Source organism: Papio anubis, chromosome 6 (assembly GCF_008728515.1).
Source record: "Papio anubis isolate 15944 chromosome 6, Panubis1.0, whole genome shotgun sequence".
Taxonomy (NCBI): Eukaryota; Metazoa; Chordata; class Mammalia; order Primates; family Cercopithecidae; genus Papio; species Papio anubis.
This window is the reverse complement of record NC_044981.1, coordinates 125,857,018-125,871,322: the sequence shown is the minus strand read 5'-3', so window position 1 is coordinate 125,871,322 and position 14,305 is coordinate 125,857,018. Positions and strand designations below refer to the sequence as shown.

General features: G+C 39.3%; 1 protein-coding gene across 3 annotated transcripts in view; it reads left to right on the top strand.

Annotated features, from left to right (window-relative positions):
* Nucleotides 1-14,305, top strand: part of PEX7 (peroxisomal biogenesis factor 7) — a 93,258-nt gene that overhangs the window by 66,397 nt on the left and 12,556 nt on the right. For 2 of the 3 annotated variants that reach the window (XR_001902133.3, XM_003898124.5), the window contains one exon: nt 7,998-8,097. The exons of the other annotated variant lie outside the window; for it this stretch is intronic. Coding sequence is in view for 1 of the 2 variants with exons in the window: in XM_003898124.5 (XP_003898173.1) it covers nt 7,998-8,097 (100 nt within the window). In the remaining variant the exon portion in view is untranslated. The remainder of the gene's footprint in view (nt 1-7,997; nt 8,098-14,305) is intronic. 3 annotated transcript variants of the gene reach the window in all.

Sequence of the window (14,305 nt, the reverse complement as noted above, 5' to 3'; positions counted from 1 at the left end):
AGCCCAAAGGCAGGAGCACTGTGCGCAGTGCGGCCTGTGGAAGGCACTGAAACTGTACAGCTGACTTTGTCATTCCTCCTCGTCCTGCAAGCTGGTTTTTTTTCTTTTTTTTTCCTCAAGCTTGCATGTCCATTTACAAGAAAAGGAACAGAGTTATTTGGTCTGCTCTGTCTCTGTTTTTTTCTCTCTTTGTCGGTGTCTGTCTTCTCCCCCTCCACACCCCCATCACTGTGTCCACCGTCTGCTGAGGAGAGAGTTGTTAAATAAAGGAGATCGTCGTAAGCAATGCGGACATTCCATTACATGACGGCCTGAGTGGGTTTATTCATAAATGCTTAGCTGCAGAGATGAGGACATTAAGTTTTTCATGGTAATGTTGCTAATAAATGACCAAAGCATAGGCAGCTGCTGTAGGCTTAATGATTGTCAACATTTAGGTATGGGGTGAAGTTCTAAAGCAACGCTGTGTGGTCACATTATCCATCGGTGAAATGCTCTTTTGCTCTAGGTGGCCACATTTTGGTGCTGCTAGTTACTCTTCAGATATACACAGACTATTCTTATTCCTAAGATAGTGATACTATTTCATGAGTAGAGTTCTTCCAGTTTTCTTTCTTTTTTAGTCAAGTATTTATTTGAAACTGTATTGCAAAAGTCATTTCATGATTCTTTGATTTGTACCAGTAAGCAATACACAAACCACAGAGGAGTTTTGACTCTTTTCCTTTATCTCCTCTTACTGAGATGTGGCATTCTTCAGAAAGTCATCCTGCATCCCTGTGGATCTCTGCCATAAATACTCTCAGAGCAGGCCTTCCATCAGCCTGATGATTTTCATTAATTTGTCCAAGTACCCTAGGCTTTGTGGTATGTGGTTCCCAGGCTTAATGTTTATTGTGATGAAGTAAAGTCTGCTCCTCTAAAATATTGATCTGATTAGAGTTTTAGATGAAATATTGTGATGGACTCATTTTGAGAGGGAAGCTTAAGTCTGGAATTTTATCATATGTAACCTTCAAAGTTTGTAAATGTGGGGTTTCTGGATATTAGTGATTGAGCATTCCGAGAGACATCTTTGAAAATTGTTCAGTAATTTTTCGCAATTGATCATGTATTCTTCATTTAGCAGGTAGTTAGGTTTTTTTTCTGTTTTAAACTTTATTTTTGTTATTATTAGTACAAGTTCCAAAACCAAAAAACAATTTTTAATCAAACCATGCAAATAAATGAATGTTATCATTAATAATTTTTTTTTTTTTTTTTTTTTGAGACAGAGTCTCACTCTGTTGCTAGGCTGGAGTGCGGTGGCACAATCTCAGCTCACTGCAACCTCCGCCTCCCGGGTTCAAGTGATTCTCCTGCCTCAACCTCCCGAGTAGCTGGGACTACATGCATACGCCACCACCCCCAGCTAATTTTTGTATTTTTAGTAGAGACCTGGGTTTCACCATGCTGGGCTGTGGGATGCTTGTCTCTCGATCTCTTTGACCTCGCGGATCCACCCCACCAGCCTCAGCAAGTTGAAGAGGCGTGGAGCCACTGGCACCAGCCCCACAACATTTTTCAGTGATTGAATAGCTTAACTCTATAAAACTGTTTTGCTAGCCAACAACTTTTTTGAGACAGAGTCTCACTCTGTTGCTAAGGCTCACTGCAGGTCACAGTTCTCTGCAGCCTCTACCTCCTGGGTTCAAATGATCCTCCTGCCTCAGCCTCCCAAGTAGCTGGGACTGTAGGCATCCACCACCATCCATGCCTGGCTAATTTTTGTATTTTTGGTAGACAGGGTTTTGTCATGTTGCTCAGGCTGGGCTTGAACTCCTGACCTCAAGTGATCCACCTGCCTTGCCCTCCCAAAGTATTGGGATTACAGACATGAGCTACCATGCCCGACCACTTCTGTTGTTTAATCCCTTCCAAAAGTGATACAGATCATAAAGAAATAGGCCTGTGAGTCCATATGTTCTTTAGGGGGTTCACTGCAAAAGAATGGAAATCTGATTGGTTACAGAAAGAGAGGTGAGTGATACATAAGTTAGAAAGAGACAGCACAGTAGACTAGAGGATGCAGTACGTGCATGTAAGAAATATTAGAAGAGAGAAAATAAAATTCCTGAAGTCCTTGCCATGGTAGTTCAGATGTATTCTGGCTCATAATTTCCTTAGGGTTTTGATTGTAAGTGGCTGACTAATGGGCTCTTGGCATGCATGGGCTTTGGCTTATGAAATTCTTTCTGTTGTTTGAAGAGTTTGGGGAATACTTGACTTGGTCCAGGCCTATTTGAACTTTCAGGGTGTTAATCAAAACTGCCTGAAGAATTCTAGATCCTGCCCACCTATATTTAAAATTTTCTGGCATGACCTAGGCCTAGAGAAAAAAATGTATGGTGCCATCTTTTTTAGTAGAAAAAGTACTAGACATGATGTCAGGAGGGTCTGTGTTTTGGGGCTGCCATTTATTAGCTGTATAACCATGGATTGCTTAATTTCCTGGACCATATTGTCTTCACCTTTGAAATGAGAATAATTATACCCATTGTATATTTATTTGCTCATTCATTCATTCATGAGTGTCCATACATTCTTTGGTTGACCGTGTGTCAGACATTTTTATACATGCAAGAGATACAAAGAAGAATAGGACACTGTCCCTGAATTCAAGGAGTTTATTGCCTATTAAAGGAGGAGAGATTTGTATTAAGAAATAAATAAATGCATGGAAGTATTATGAGTATTATGAATGAAGCAAGAAACATGAGAATCTTTTTTTATGTCTTCTGTTCCATTAATCACCAGGTTGTATTAATTCTTCTGCCTAAATAAATCTCCAGTCCATCAGCTTTTCTTCATCATCACGGTCAGTACCTTAAGTCCAAGCTGCTATGATCTCTTTTTGGACCACTGATCTTCCCCTACCCACTCAAGCCCTCAAGTCCATTCTTCTCACTGTGGCCAGAGACACCTTTGAAGGCAAAGCTGACCATAGACAAGATGTTAACAGTAGGAGAACCTGGCTGTTGAGGTGTATGGGACCCCTCCTTTACTATCTTCACAAGTTATCTGTAAATTTAGAACTTTTCTAAATGAAAAATGTTTATTAAAATGCTTTAAAATAAACTGACCACACAAATTTAAGTTGCTGCTTAAAATCCTTCAGTGGTTTTTTTTTCTTTGTTTTCTGAAAGAGAAAATCCCAAATTCTTCGAACGACCTACAAGACCTGTTTGACCTGGCCCTGTTTATGTCCTGGAACATTCTTCCCTTTCCCTGTGCCAGCTTCATGGGCCTGCCTGGTCACACACTGTCAGGCTCCTTGCAGACAAGGGACAAGCTGCTCTTCTGTTCTCTCCCAGGCTAACTCCTCAACCTTCAGATTTGCAGTTCAGATGTCACTTCCTCAGGACATCCTCTTAAGTCGTCCTGCATTGTCTTTTTGGGGCACTTGTCAGTTGTCATTACATTTGTGTTTTGGTGATTTTTAAAAACATGTCAGTTGATCTCACTGAACTATGAGCTGCACAGGAGGGCTGAGGCCATGTCTGTCTTGCATATGGTGCTTACCACCTACCTGGCACATGGAAGGACTAAATTTTTGAATGAATGAGTAACTAAATGAGGTGAAAGTAAGTGTAGTTACATTTTTGCTACTTGCTCTAGAGACTACTGTGCCCAAGTACTGCAAATGGAGGGGAGTATAATAGTGCAATTTGCTTAAAATTATAAAAACACAACAAAAATTAACGTACATGAAAGGCATTGAAAAATAGCCAGAACATTGTCCCTTTCTCATAGTAAGGAAAGACTTACAAGTAATTTGTGACTAACTCATAAGTTGAGTACAGAAAAGGAAAAGAAAGAACTTTAAAAAAATATTTTAAACCTTCTGCTGAATTCATCTGTTGGCTAAATTTCAAGTGTTAGTATAGAGATTTCAAATTACATTTGGTTAAAGTAGAAAGTAAGTAATTTTAGCTTAATCGTTGAAATGATTTTGACATTTTATTTAATACAGACTATGAGGAGCCATGCATAGTGGTACCCACCTGTAGTCCCAGCTGTTTGGGAGGCTGGGGTAGGGAGATTGCTTGAGGCCAGGAGTTTGAGGCTGCCAGGGACCTATGATTTCACTGTCTCCAAAAAAAGTAATAATAGGTTGGGAGCGGTGGCTCACGCCTCTAATCCCAGCACTTTGGGATCCCGAGGCGGGCAGGAGTTCGAGACCAGCCTGACCAACATAGTGAAACCCCGTCTCTACTAAAAATACAAAAATTAGCTGAGCGTAGTGGCATGCGCCTGTAATCTCAGCTACTCAGGAGGCGAAGGCAGGAGAATCACTTGAACCCAGGAGGCGGAGGTTGCAGTGAGCTGAGATCGCGCCGCTGCACTCCAGCCTGGGCGCCAGAGCGAGACTCCATCTCAAAAAAATAAAAGTGATAATAAAATGTTTAAAGAAGAGAGATGTAATATAGTGCTGTATACTTAAATTGTTCAAGAATTGTGGAACCAAAAAGCAAAAAATAACTCAACCAAGACATTATGACATAACGATTTAAATGAAAAATGTTCCTACAGTTCTGTAATATTTTTAATCATTGAAGACTTATTCAGTATATTTACTTCCCATGAGGGAGATTAAATAGTCAATGATTTCATCAGCAAAGAGACAAAAAGGCACCAAGTAGTATATGTGCTGGATCAAAACAAACATTTCACTTCAGAATAATGTGCCTTATTTGACCACTTAATGATATATTATAGTATGACTTCTCCCAGCAAAAAGGAGCCCATTTTACTTACGCGATATATGCATGAAGGCCCTTGGATATATAGCACTTATGGGGTGCTTGAATCCAGAAGAAGGTTGCAAGGAGAGACCATGCCCACTCCCTTAATTGCAAACTTGAGAAAACTTGGAGAAACACCCGCTTTCTTCCTGTTAGCTCCTCCTCCTTTCAACTCACTCTTTCCAGGTGAAACTTGAATAGAGATACATAGAAAAACTCTGGAAGTATACTCATGAAACTGTTAACAGTGGTTGCTAATTAGAGAGTGAGAATGGGGAAAGAAATACATATATTTATTTTGTTATTAAAAAACCATTAGCAATTGAATAATAAATTATAGTGTATTTACATACCGTTTAGCATTTGGTTTTCTCAACTTAGTTTGTATAATTTACCGTATTTAACAATATTTTTGATATTTCACTACTGAAAATTATTGTTAAATTTTGCATATTAATATTGATTGAAAAAATGTTCCTGACTCCTGATCCCCCTGAGGTGAAGAAATCTGAAGCTTAGGTTGTCTCTGTTTAGCAAATCCTCTCAAGGCAAAAGCTGGCTTCCTTGTTCCATTTACTGCTCGGGGTTCCAGTCTTTACTTGGTTTTTACTGTTTACTTTACTTGGTTTTTACACTATTAGTGTTCTTCACTAATGCTTTAATGAAGTTTTAATGGTGGTGGTTTGTTTTTATGTTTCCTCCAGGGTTTTTAGTTGTTTTTAAAATGTTGATCTAGAAACCAGGTCAGCCATTCTGTTGGAAATGAACCTCTCTTAGTTTTTGTACCATAATGTATACACTTGGTGTGTTGCATAATTTCTACCAGAGCTGTGAAATGGTATAATGAAGTGTCTTTATGCCATTCAGTAGACTAACCCTCCCTTCACCAAAGAAGAGTTTCAGCATGTATTTTCTTTGATGAATTCTTTGCAAGATGCAGATAAATACTGGATCGTTTTTCCCAGGTTAAAATTATGTCTGTGATTCTGTGGTGTAGAACTCTGTGAGGCTTTGACTACCCATTAGCTGTATATTAGAGCAAATTCAGATGGACTTTTGAATAGAATCACAGTTCTCCTGAAAGTGTGACTTCCCTCATCACACTTTCAGACTGAAGATGGATAGCTGCACCCAGGTGTCTTTGTGAGGCATCTTAATTTTCATAAGGCCCACCTTATCTTATCTCAGTGCAGCTTTGTCCTAAGCTGGCTCAAAACAACAGAAACTGCACTCCAGGAATTTATCAGGAGAGTATAAAATTCTCGTTGCTTTGTATTATCCTTATGTTCTAGAAGAAACCAATTTTTATGGTTTACATAAAGAATATTTAGTCTATCCATTCTGCTGAAATAAAATCTAAATTTCAAATGAAGTCAGAGAGTTAAATACCTGGATGACATCAAATTGACTTTCCCTTAGACTCATTCTTTTAAACTGCCCTTTAGGGTGATGCCATTCACTCATAAGCAGCAGCTGGCAAAGCATCTGTATGTTTCCTCACAGATGCTGAGGATGTTCTTATTACATAAATGTTGGGTTTCTTGTCACTGAACTCCCAAGGGAGAATTTCCTTCTGAGCTTTCCAGGAACAATTTGGTTGTGGACACCAAGCATTTGGGTCTTGATTGTCTCCCTTTTTTCTTTGGCTGCTAGAAAGCTTAGCATCTTGAGATCCTTCCCTGTCAAGGACATAGAACTTCATGGAATGTACCAATCTCATTGCAGATGCCATCTTACTTCCCTACCCTTAATTTTCCTTTAACTCATTTTTTGCCATATTAAATGCCTATTTTTAAATCATTTTGAGTATTTTTTGGAACATGGTAGCCACATGCAAAATCATTTGATTATTGTTTCAAATAATGCAAATCAGTGAATAACCATGTTTTAGAAATGAAATTACAAAATTATATGTTTACTTTTGCTTCTCTAAACATTATCGAGATCCAGAAAATTAGATTTTGATATAATTCACTGTCTCTAGAATTCAAAGAAACAAATATGCAGAGACAGTGGAGACCACTATTAGGATTTCTGAGAATGTGTACAGCTTGTTCCCTCATTTGGTTGAACAGACAGATTTTCAAAAGTAAAGTCACTCTCCCCAAATATTTTGTAGATTTCAGTAATCTGATAAATGAGCTATTTACTCATTGTTTCTTTGGTACCCACACAGTGGATTATCCATAGCAACAACCCTTTTCAAAGCTTAATAGGGCCAACTCTGTATTTATTAGGGAAATAATACCACCAGGTTAAACAAACTATGGCTCTTGGTTCTGTGAATTTACTCTCTTTCAACGGGATCTGTTAAACCTTCAGTGTGCCATGTTGTAGATCATTAGAGAAGCTGAATTAGGATATGACTATATGATCCTGAAAGTGCCATTTTTATAGTGTGTTTAGAGTCAAATAAAAAAGATGATGAGCAAATAAAGCATTCGAAATAAAGTACTATGTTACGTATTGAAAACAGGGCCAAATTCTTGTCTGCACAGTACAAATGAGAGCTTGATTATGGTAAATATTACCACTTTCAGTCTATGGAGGTTAAGTAGAATACATAATATTGGCTCAGGAAAATACATTTCTGTTTTTCTTGATTCTAGGAATTATATTGATGTGGAATCTGTAAGAAGGGCTATGCCTCAAAAAAGAAAAAAGATAATTTCAGAATTACAGAGATTTTCATAAGAGAACAGATTTTTTTCAAAGAATTCTAATTGCTATTGAAATTTAAATTAAGCCTAAGATCTTTCATGTCACTTGTTGAGAAATGAAGTCGTATTTAAAATCACAATTTGTTAGCGTTCATTTAATTCAGTATCCTTATTTTACAGCCATGAATGCTTTTAGAAATTGCTACAAAAGCATACTGACTATCATCTCATGTCCTTGTGCAATATAAAAACATATTTTAAATTAAAACTTGTTAAGCTTCTGTCCTACCAGGTATACTAATGGGAGTAGAATAATCTTTTATAAGGGTAGATTGATGAATAATTAGGTTTTTTTTCTATATAATAGAATGGAGTACACTTTTTTTTTCTTATAGGATTTTTTATGTGGGGCTTAATAGTGGGGTTCTGTATTTATGAATTGGTTGAGCCTGTTTGGATAAAATCTTGGCTATGTCAAATATCTATTTTTTCTTAATATAAGTTTTTTGGTAGTTTTAGCATTTAAATTCTTCCCTTTTGTTTATCTTCATAGATTCTGGAACTTTTCAAAGCCTGACTTTCTCCTTGAAACAGTGGAGCATCATACAGAGTTTACTTGTGGTTTAGACTTCAGTCTTCAGAGCCCCACTCAGGTAACAGATGCAATCTCATGATATTCTCTTCTGCCCAAGTTCACAGCGAACTCTGTGTGGCATGCGTTGCTTGTATGAATAATGTTGTTGCCATTTTAGCTATATAAGTTTGTGTGTTTGAGCATTAAACTACTAGGGAATAAGAGGTATCAAGAAAGTTCCCATACCTTTCTCCTCTTGAAAGATTGATTTCTGTGAGAGAAAAAGGAACCTTCCCAGGAGGTATTATCCTAACATTTTGAAGACTTTCTCTAGGCCTCTCCCAACAGAAAAGTGACAAGAGAAAGATGGAATACGGCAAGATTGTTGCCATAGGTTGGCAGGAGTCAGGAGCATGTGGTCCTGACTCAGCCGTCCCACTAGGCAGTTGAGACCATGGGCAGGCAGGTCACTACCCTCTCAGGACTGTCGCCCTTGTCTCCACACCACATGTCGAACGGGAGCCTTCAGATGGAGAACAAGTAGAGGAGAATGTCTACTATTTAAGTTAATAAACAATATATTTCTCCCTTTTTGTTCTCTTGAGGACTTGAGAGTAGACACTTTGCACTTTAAATATCCCTCAGGTTTTTTTTTTTAAAAAAAGCTTTTTCATTTTAGAAATTGTAAAGTCAAGTCAGAAACACTACAGTATGTTGAGTGATAAGGCCCTTTAAATACAGACTATGTTAAAGAACCAGCATATCAGTGAAACATACCATTTGAAATTCCCAGAGCATGGCCTGTGGAATTAGTGCCTTTTAAGCGATAACTTTCTTAAGTTAAACAAAAAGAAAATCCCACTTCACATTAATGTGTTCTGAAATTTAAATAAATATATAAGTTTTTCTTTTGGGTGCGGTATATTCTCACACTGTCGTTCCAGGCTGGAGGCAGGTGTAATCTTTTTTTTTTTTTTTTTGAGACGGAGTCTCAGCCTGGCCTCAGGTTGGAGTGCAGTGGCCGATTCTCCTCTGCTTCACTGCAAGCTCCGCCTCCCGCCTCCATTTCATTCTCCTGCCTCAGCCTTCCGAGTAGCTGGGACTACAGGCGCCCGCCACCGCGCCCGGCTAGTTTTTTGTATTTTTTAGTAGAGACGGGGTTTCACCATGTTAGCCAGGATGGTCTCGATCTCCTGACCTCGTGATCCGCCCGTCTCGGCCTCCCAAAGTGCTGGGATTACAGGCTTGAGCCACCGCGCCCGGCCCTACAATCTTGGCTCACTGCAACCTCGACCTCCCAGGTTCAAACAATTATCCCACCTCAGCCTCCTGAGTATCTGAAATTAAAGGCATGCACCACCACACCCAACTAATTTTTAACTCCAGCCCAGGCTGGAGCACAGTGGTACAATCTTGGCTCACTGCAACCTTCGCCTCCTGGGTTCAAGTGATTCTCCTGCCTCAGCCTCCCCAGTAGCTGGGATTACAGGCATATGTCACTGTACCCAGCTAACTTTTTATATTTTTAGTAGAGATGGGGTTTCGCCATGTTGACCATGACCAGGCTGGTCTCAAACTGCTAACCTCAAGTGATCCACCTGCTTTGGCCTCCCAAAGTGCTAGGATTACAGGCATGAACCACTGTGCCTGGCCTAATCTTTGTATTTTTAGTAGAGATGGGGTTTCACCATGTTAGCCAGGCTGGTCTCAAACTCCTGACCTCAAGTGATTCACCCTCCTCAGCCTCTCAAAGTGCTGGGATTACAGGCATGAGCTCTCGGCCTGTGAGTTTTTCATTTTAGGAATTAAAGATGTAATTCTGAGTTTAAAAGATTTTCATTCGGTATTAGAAAGTTCCCATTAACATTAGAAATAATCATTTAAAATGACTTAATGTCATATAAGAAGAGAAAAACCTGAAATAATGATGAGTGAAATGGCATTATTTTCAGCATAAATATAATGTGTTTCAGATGAACTAGTCCTTTTCTGATACATTTATTATGGATGGTTTTTAGTAAAATGATTGTACCTGTTTTCTGTTTTAGTCTTAAAAAGTTATAGTGTACATACTGAAACATGGCACCCCCAAACAAAGGATCCTAAGTAAATATTCATTAAATCCTCATCCTTACGTATTTCTATTACCTGTCCTCTGTGAGCCCAGACTGGAACCTGTGGCAGCAGCTGCAGCGCCCTTTTCCTCAGCTGTGGTGCTTCCTGGCCTGGGTCTGAAGAATACCAAATGTTTTCTAAATCCTCCACACATAGTAGACCTACCTTATTAAAAGCAACTTTGTGATGAGAGGACTTAATCAGAGGACATACATCCCTAAGTAATAGATTTTATTCAAATTAAGATGGTGATCTCATCCAGTATTTTATTTTTTTAATATATCTAACATTAATACATTTTAAATACAAACATTTGAGTTGTGTATATTATTAATTTATATATATTTAAATGATAATTTGTATTATTTTAATTATTTTTATATACAGAAAACTCAACAGTGTACATTTAATCCAGTTTAGTGGTAGGTTCTTTAGCTTTTGCCTTTTCCAGCTTGGCAGTGTGAGCCACAGACTTGGGACCAAGGACATTGACCCCCCGGTGACGGCAAATCTCATCATATCTGTCATTGCAATTGGTCCTGATAGCTTCCACCATCCTAACCGAAGCCCTTTTGTCTTCCGAGTTAATCTGTGTGAAGGTGACGGTGGTGCGGGTCATCCTGTGGACCAGTCTTGCCCTTTCCTTGACAGCGCAGTCAGGGACCCCCATTTTATGAGACAGGGCAGGCAGGAAGACAGTCAGCTCAATGGGATCCACGTCATGTGCAGTCACCACCAGCTAAGCCGCCTTCTTCTCCACTAAGGTGGTGACGGTGTTAACCCCAGCTTGAAGGACAGGTGGTCTCTTAGTGGGGACTTTGCACTTTGCAGCAGCTTTGCCAGCAGCTTTCTTCTCAGCCTGAGCCGAGTCTCTGCTTCTTCTCTTGCTTAGTCTCTGGTCTGTATTGTGGGCCAGCTTATGTCGTTAAGCAGCTGTTTGGTGGTCCCAGGGCCTGGGTGAACTGGTTCATCACAGGAGGCACTTCTAGGCTCCTGCAGAGGGTAGCTCTTTGCTGCTGCAGCCTGACATAGTGGGGCCATTTCACAAAACGGGTGAGGTCCCTTTTGGGCTGGATGTCCTGTCCAGTGTTAGAATTCTTAGGCCTTTTCTCAAACAGGGGATTCATCACTTTCTTGGCCTGTTGCTTCAAGACAGCAGGGACTGGGGCCACCGTCTTGCCCTTGGTCTTCTTTCAGCATCTTGGGCGACTGGAGGAGAGAGATAATTTGTATTTTTGCAGGCCACATCAAACTCCTTTCTAGGGGAGATATGAATCAAGTTCTACGTGTATCTCCAGATTTTTCCTTTCACTTATTTTGTCTGTTATAACGAACAACTCCCAGGACTTAGTGGCCTAAAACAACAATTTTATTTGCGCACAATTCTGTGAGTCAGCAATTTGGACCAGGCTTACCCTAGCAGTTCTTCTTTTGGTCTTTCCTGTGGCCACCCATGTGGTTCCAGCCATCTGGTGGCTTAACTAGGGCTGGGTAGTCTTAGGCCTTGTTCAGTGTGTCTGGTGGGTAGTGCTGGTTGTCTTCCAGGCCGTGTGTCTCTAGGTGTGCCCAGGTCTCTGCATTTAACAGTTGTGTGTTTCCAAGAGGGCAAGAGCAAAAGCCGTAAGTCATCTTGAGAACTGGACTTGGAAGCCACACAGCATTCCCTCTGTTGCAAAGCAAGTTGCGAGGCCAGCCCAGATTCAAAGAGTGGGAAATAGACTCTACCGCTTGATGGGAGGGCCTGTGAAGAATTGATAGTCACTTAAAATCTGCCACACTAACCTTTGTTGGTATAGTAGGTGGTTTAAGTTTTGTTTGTTTGTTTGTTTGTTTTGAGACGAAGTTTTGCTCTTGTTGCCCAAGCTGGAGTGCAATGGCACGATCTCCGCTCACTGCCACCTCCACCTCCTGGGTTCAAGCAGTTATCCTGCGTCAGCCTCCTGACTAGCTGGGATTACAGGCATGTGCCACCATGCCCAGCTAATTTTGTATTTTTAGTAGAGATAGGGTTTCGCCATGTTGACCAGGCTGGTCACAACCTCCTGACCTCAGGTGATCCGCCCACCTCGGCCTCCCAAAGTGCTGGGATTACAGGTGTGAGCCACTGTGCCCAGCCAAGTTATTTTTAACATACTATATTTATCCTTTAGTCTCATAATGTGTCAGATTTACAGATTGTAAGTTAATTTTGCTCTTTGATCATATTTTATTCCCTTAGAAAGTATCTTTCTGTCACCTCTTAGTATCTTTCCATCTGCTTTCATATACCTATTGTCTCTTGTGATCTTAGCAGCTGTAGGACCTTGCTAATGTTACTTTAAGGCTCTGTGTTTTCATATATTCTCAGTCTTAAAAGAGATTTATCTGAGTTCTTCTGTGTATAATTCTGTTTCTTTTTAGCTTCTCCTTTCTTAGAGATCTGAGAAATGAGGTCAAGGGCATTCTTACATTACACCACCTTTCTTCTTAACAGAATGTAAGATCTTGTCTTTAAAAGTTTAAAACTTGACAAGTAAGTGTCTGGGGTCATTCTTTAAGGATAATTGCTGAGAAATGCTCTACGCCCTCTTTTGTTAAGCAGGCTGAAGGCATCGTTTTCTTTGATTTTTTTTTTTTTTCTAATCATGATTTGTACAGTTCTAACATTTTATCCTTTCTTTCTTATCCTTATTATTTCTAAATTGGATACTCTTTTTCTTTTTGTAAGTTTATTATTCTAGACCTATAATATACCTATTTATATAATTGGAATTTCTGTATTATCTTTAGAATTCCTGACTTTGTGCTCTGCAGTATCAATTCTGCTCTTCCGAATGCTCAGTGATGTTTAGTTTAGTATTTATAAGCTGGATACATGTTTACATGTCTTTATACATTCTTTTTGGGGCATATTTATTATTTTAATCTCTTTTAAAGTAAACGTTATCACTTTCAGATATCACTGCAGTATGTTTAATAAGCTTTAATGTTTTCCTCATGACAAAATTTTGGAAATTACATTTAGAAGAAAGAGAAAAGAGTACCTATAGTCTCCCCACTTAAGAAAGAATTTCTGTTATACCATATTATTATGTTTCTTTTAAAAGTCTGTTTTACCATATTATTATGTTTCTTACAATTAATTAAATGTAAATTTGTATTTTAAAATGCACATATTTTTAAGTGTACAGCTCAATTAGTTTTCCAGAAGTGACTACCCCTGTATAACCACTATCCACATTGAGATATGGAACATGGCTCGCATTCCAGAAGCCTCTTCCCAAATCTGAACCCCTCCTTCCCAGTGGTAGCTACCCTTCCAGTCTCTGTGTGTGTATTTTTCAAGTTTTTCAAAGTTTGGTTATACTACATATACAAGTTTACCTTCTGGGACTCCCAAAATGCTTGGTAAACAATCTTTTCTTTCTTTCTCTTTTTTTTTCATAGAGACAGGATCTTGCTATGTTGCCCTGTTTGGTCTAGAACTCCTGAACTCAAGCAGTTCTCCTTCCTCGGCCTCCAACGGACTGGCATTATAGGCATGAGCCACCATGCCCCACCTAACATAATCTTTAATTAGTGAATATCTGAATCTGTCCATGTTAGGAATATGTAGCTCCTATATAATGAGTTTTCTTTAAAATATTAATAGAGTAGAAGTAGTTTTGTATATTTTTGTTTTGTTTCAGTGTAAGATGATTAGATTTGGTTCTGGTTTAAACTAGTTCTTTAGATGTATTTTTATTTTTAATTATTATTATTATTTGAGACAGGGTCTCACTATGTCACCCAGGCTGGAATGCAGTGGTACGTCATGGCTCACTGTAGCCTTAACTTCCTGGGCGCAAACGATCCTCCCACCTCAAGCCTCCACCCCCACCCTACCCTACTGAGTAGCTAGGACTACAGGTGTGCACCACTTTTTTATTTTTTTACTTTTTTGTAGAGATGAGGTCTCACTGTGTTGCCCAGGCTGGTCTGGATCTCCTGGGCTCAAGTGATCCTCCCATCTCAGCCTCCCAGAGTACTGGGATTACAGGTATGAGCCACTGTGCCTGGTTAGGTATCATTTAAAAATTCAGCTCTTGTTTTGGTTCAAATCTCTATTTCCATAATCTTTGATATCAGGTTTAATGGTTGACAATAGATAAAAGTATTTAATAATTCTCTAATGAGTTTGAAAAATTGGATAT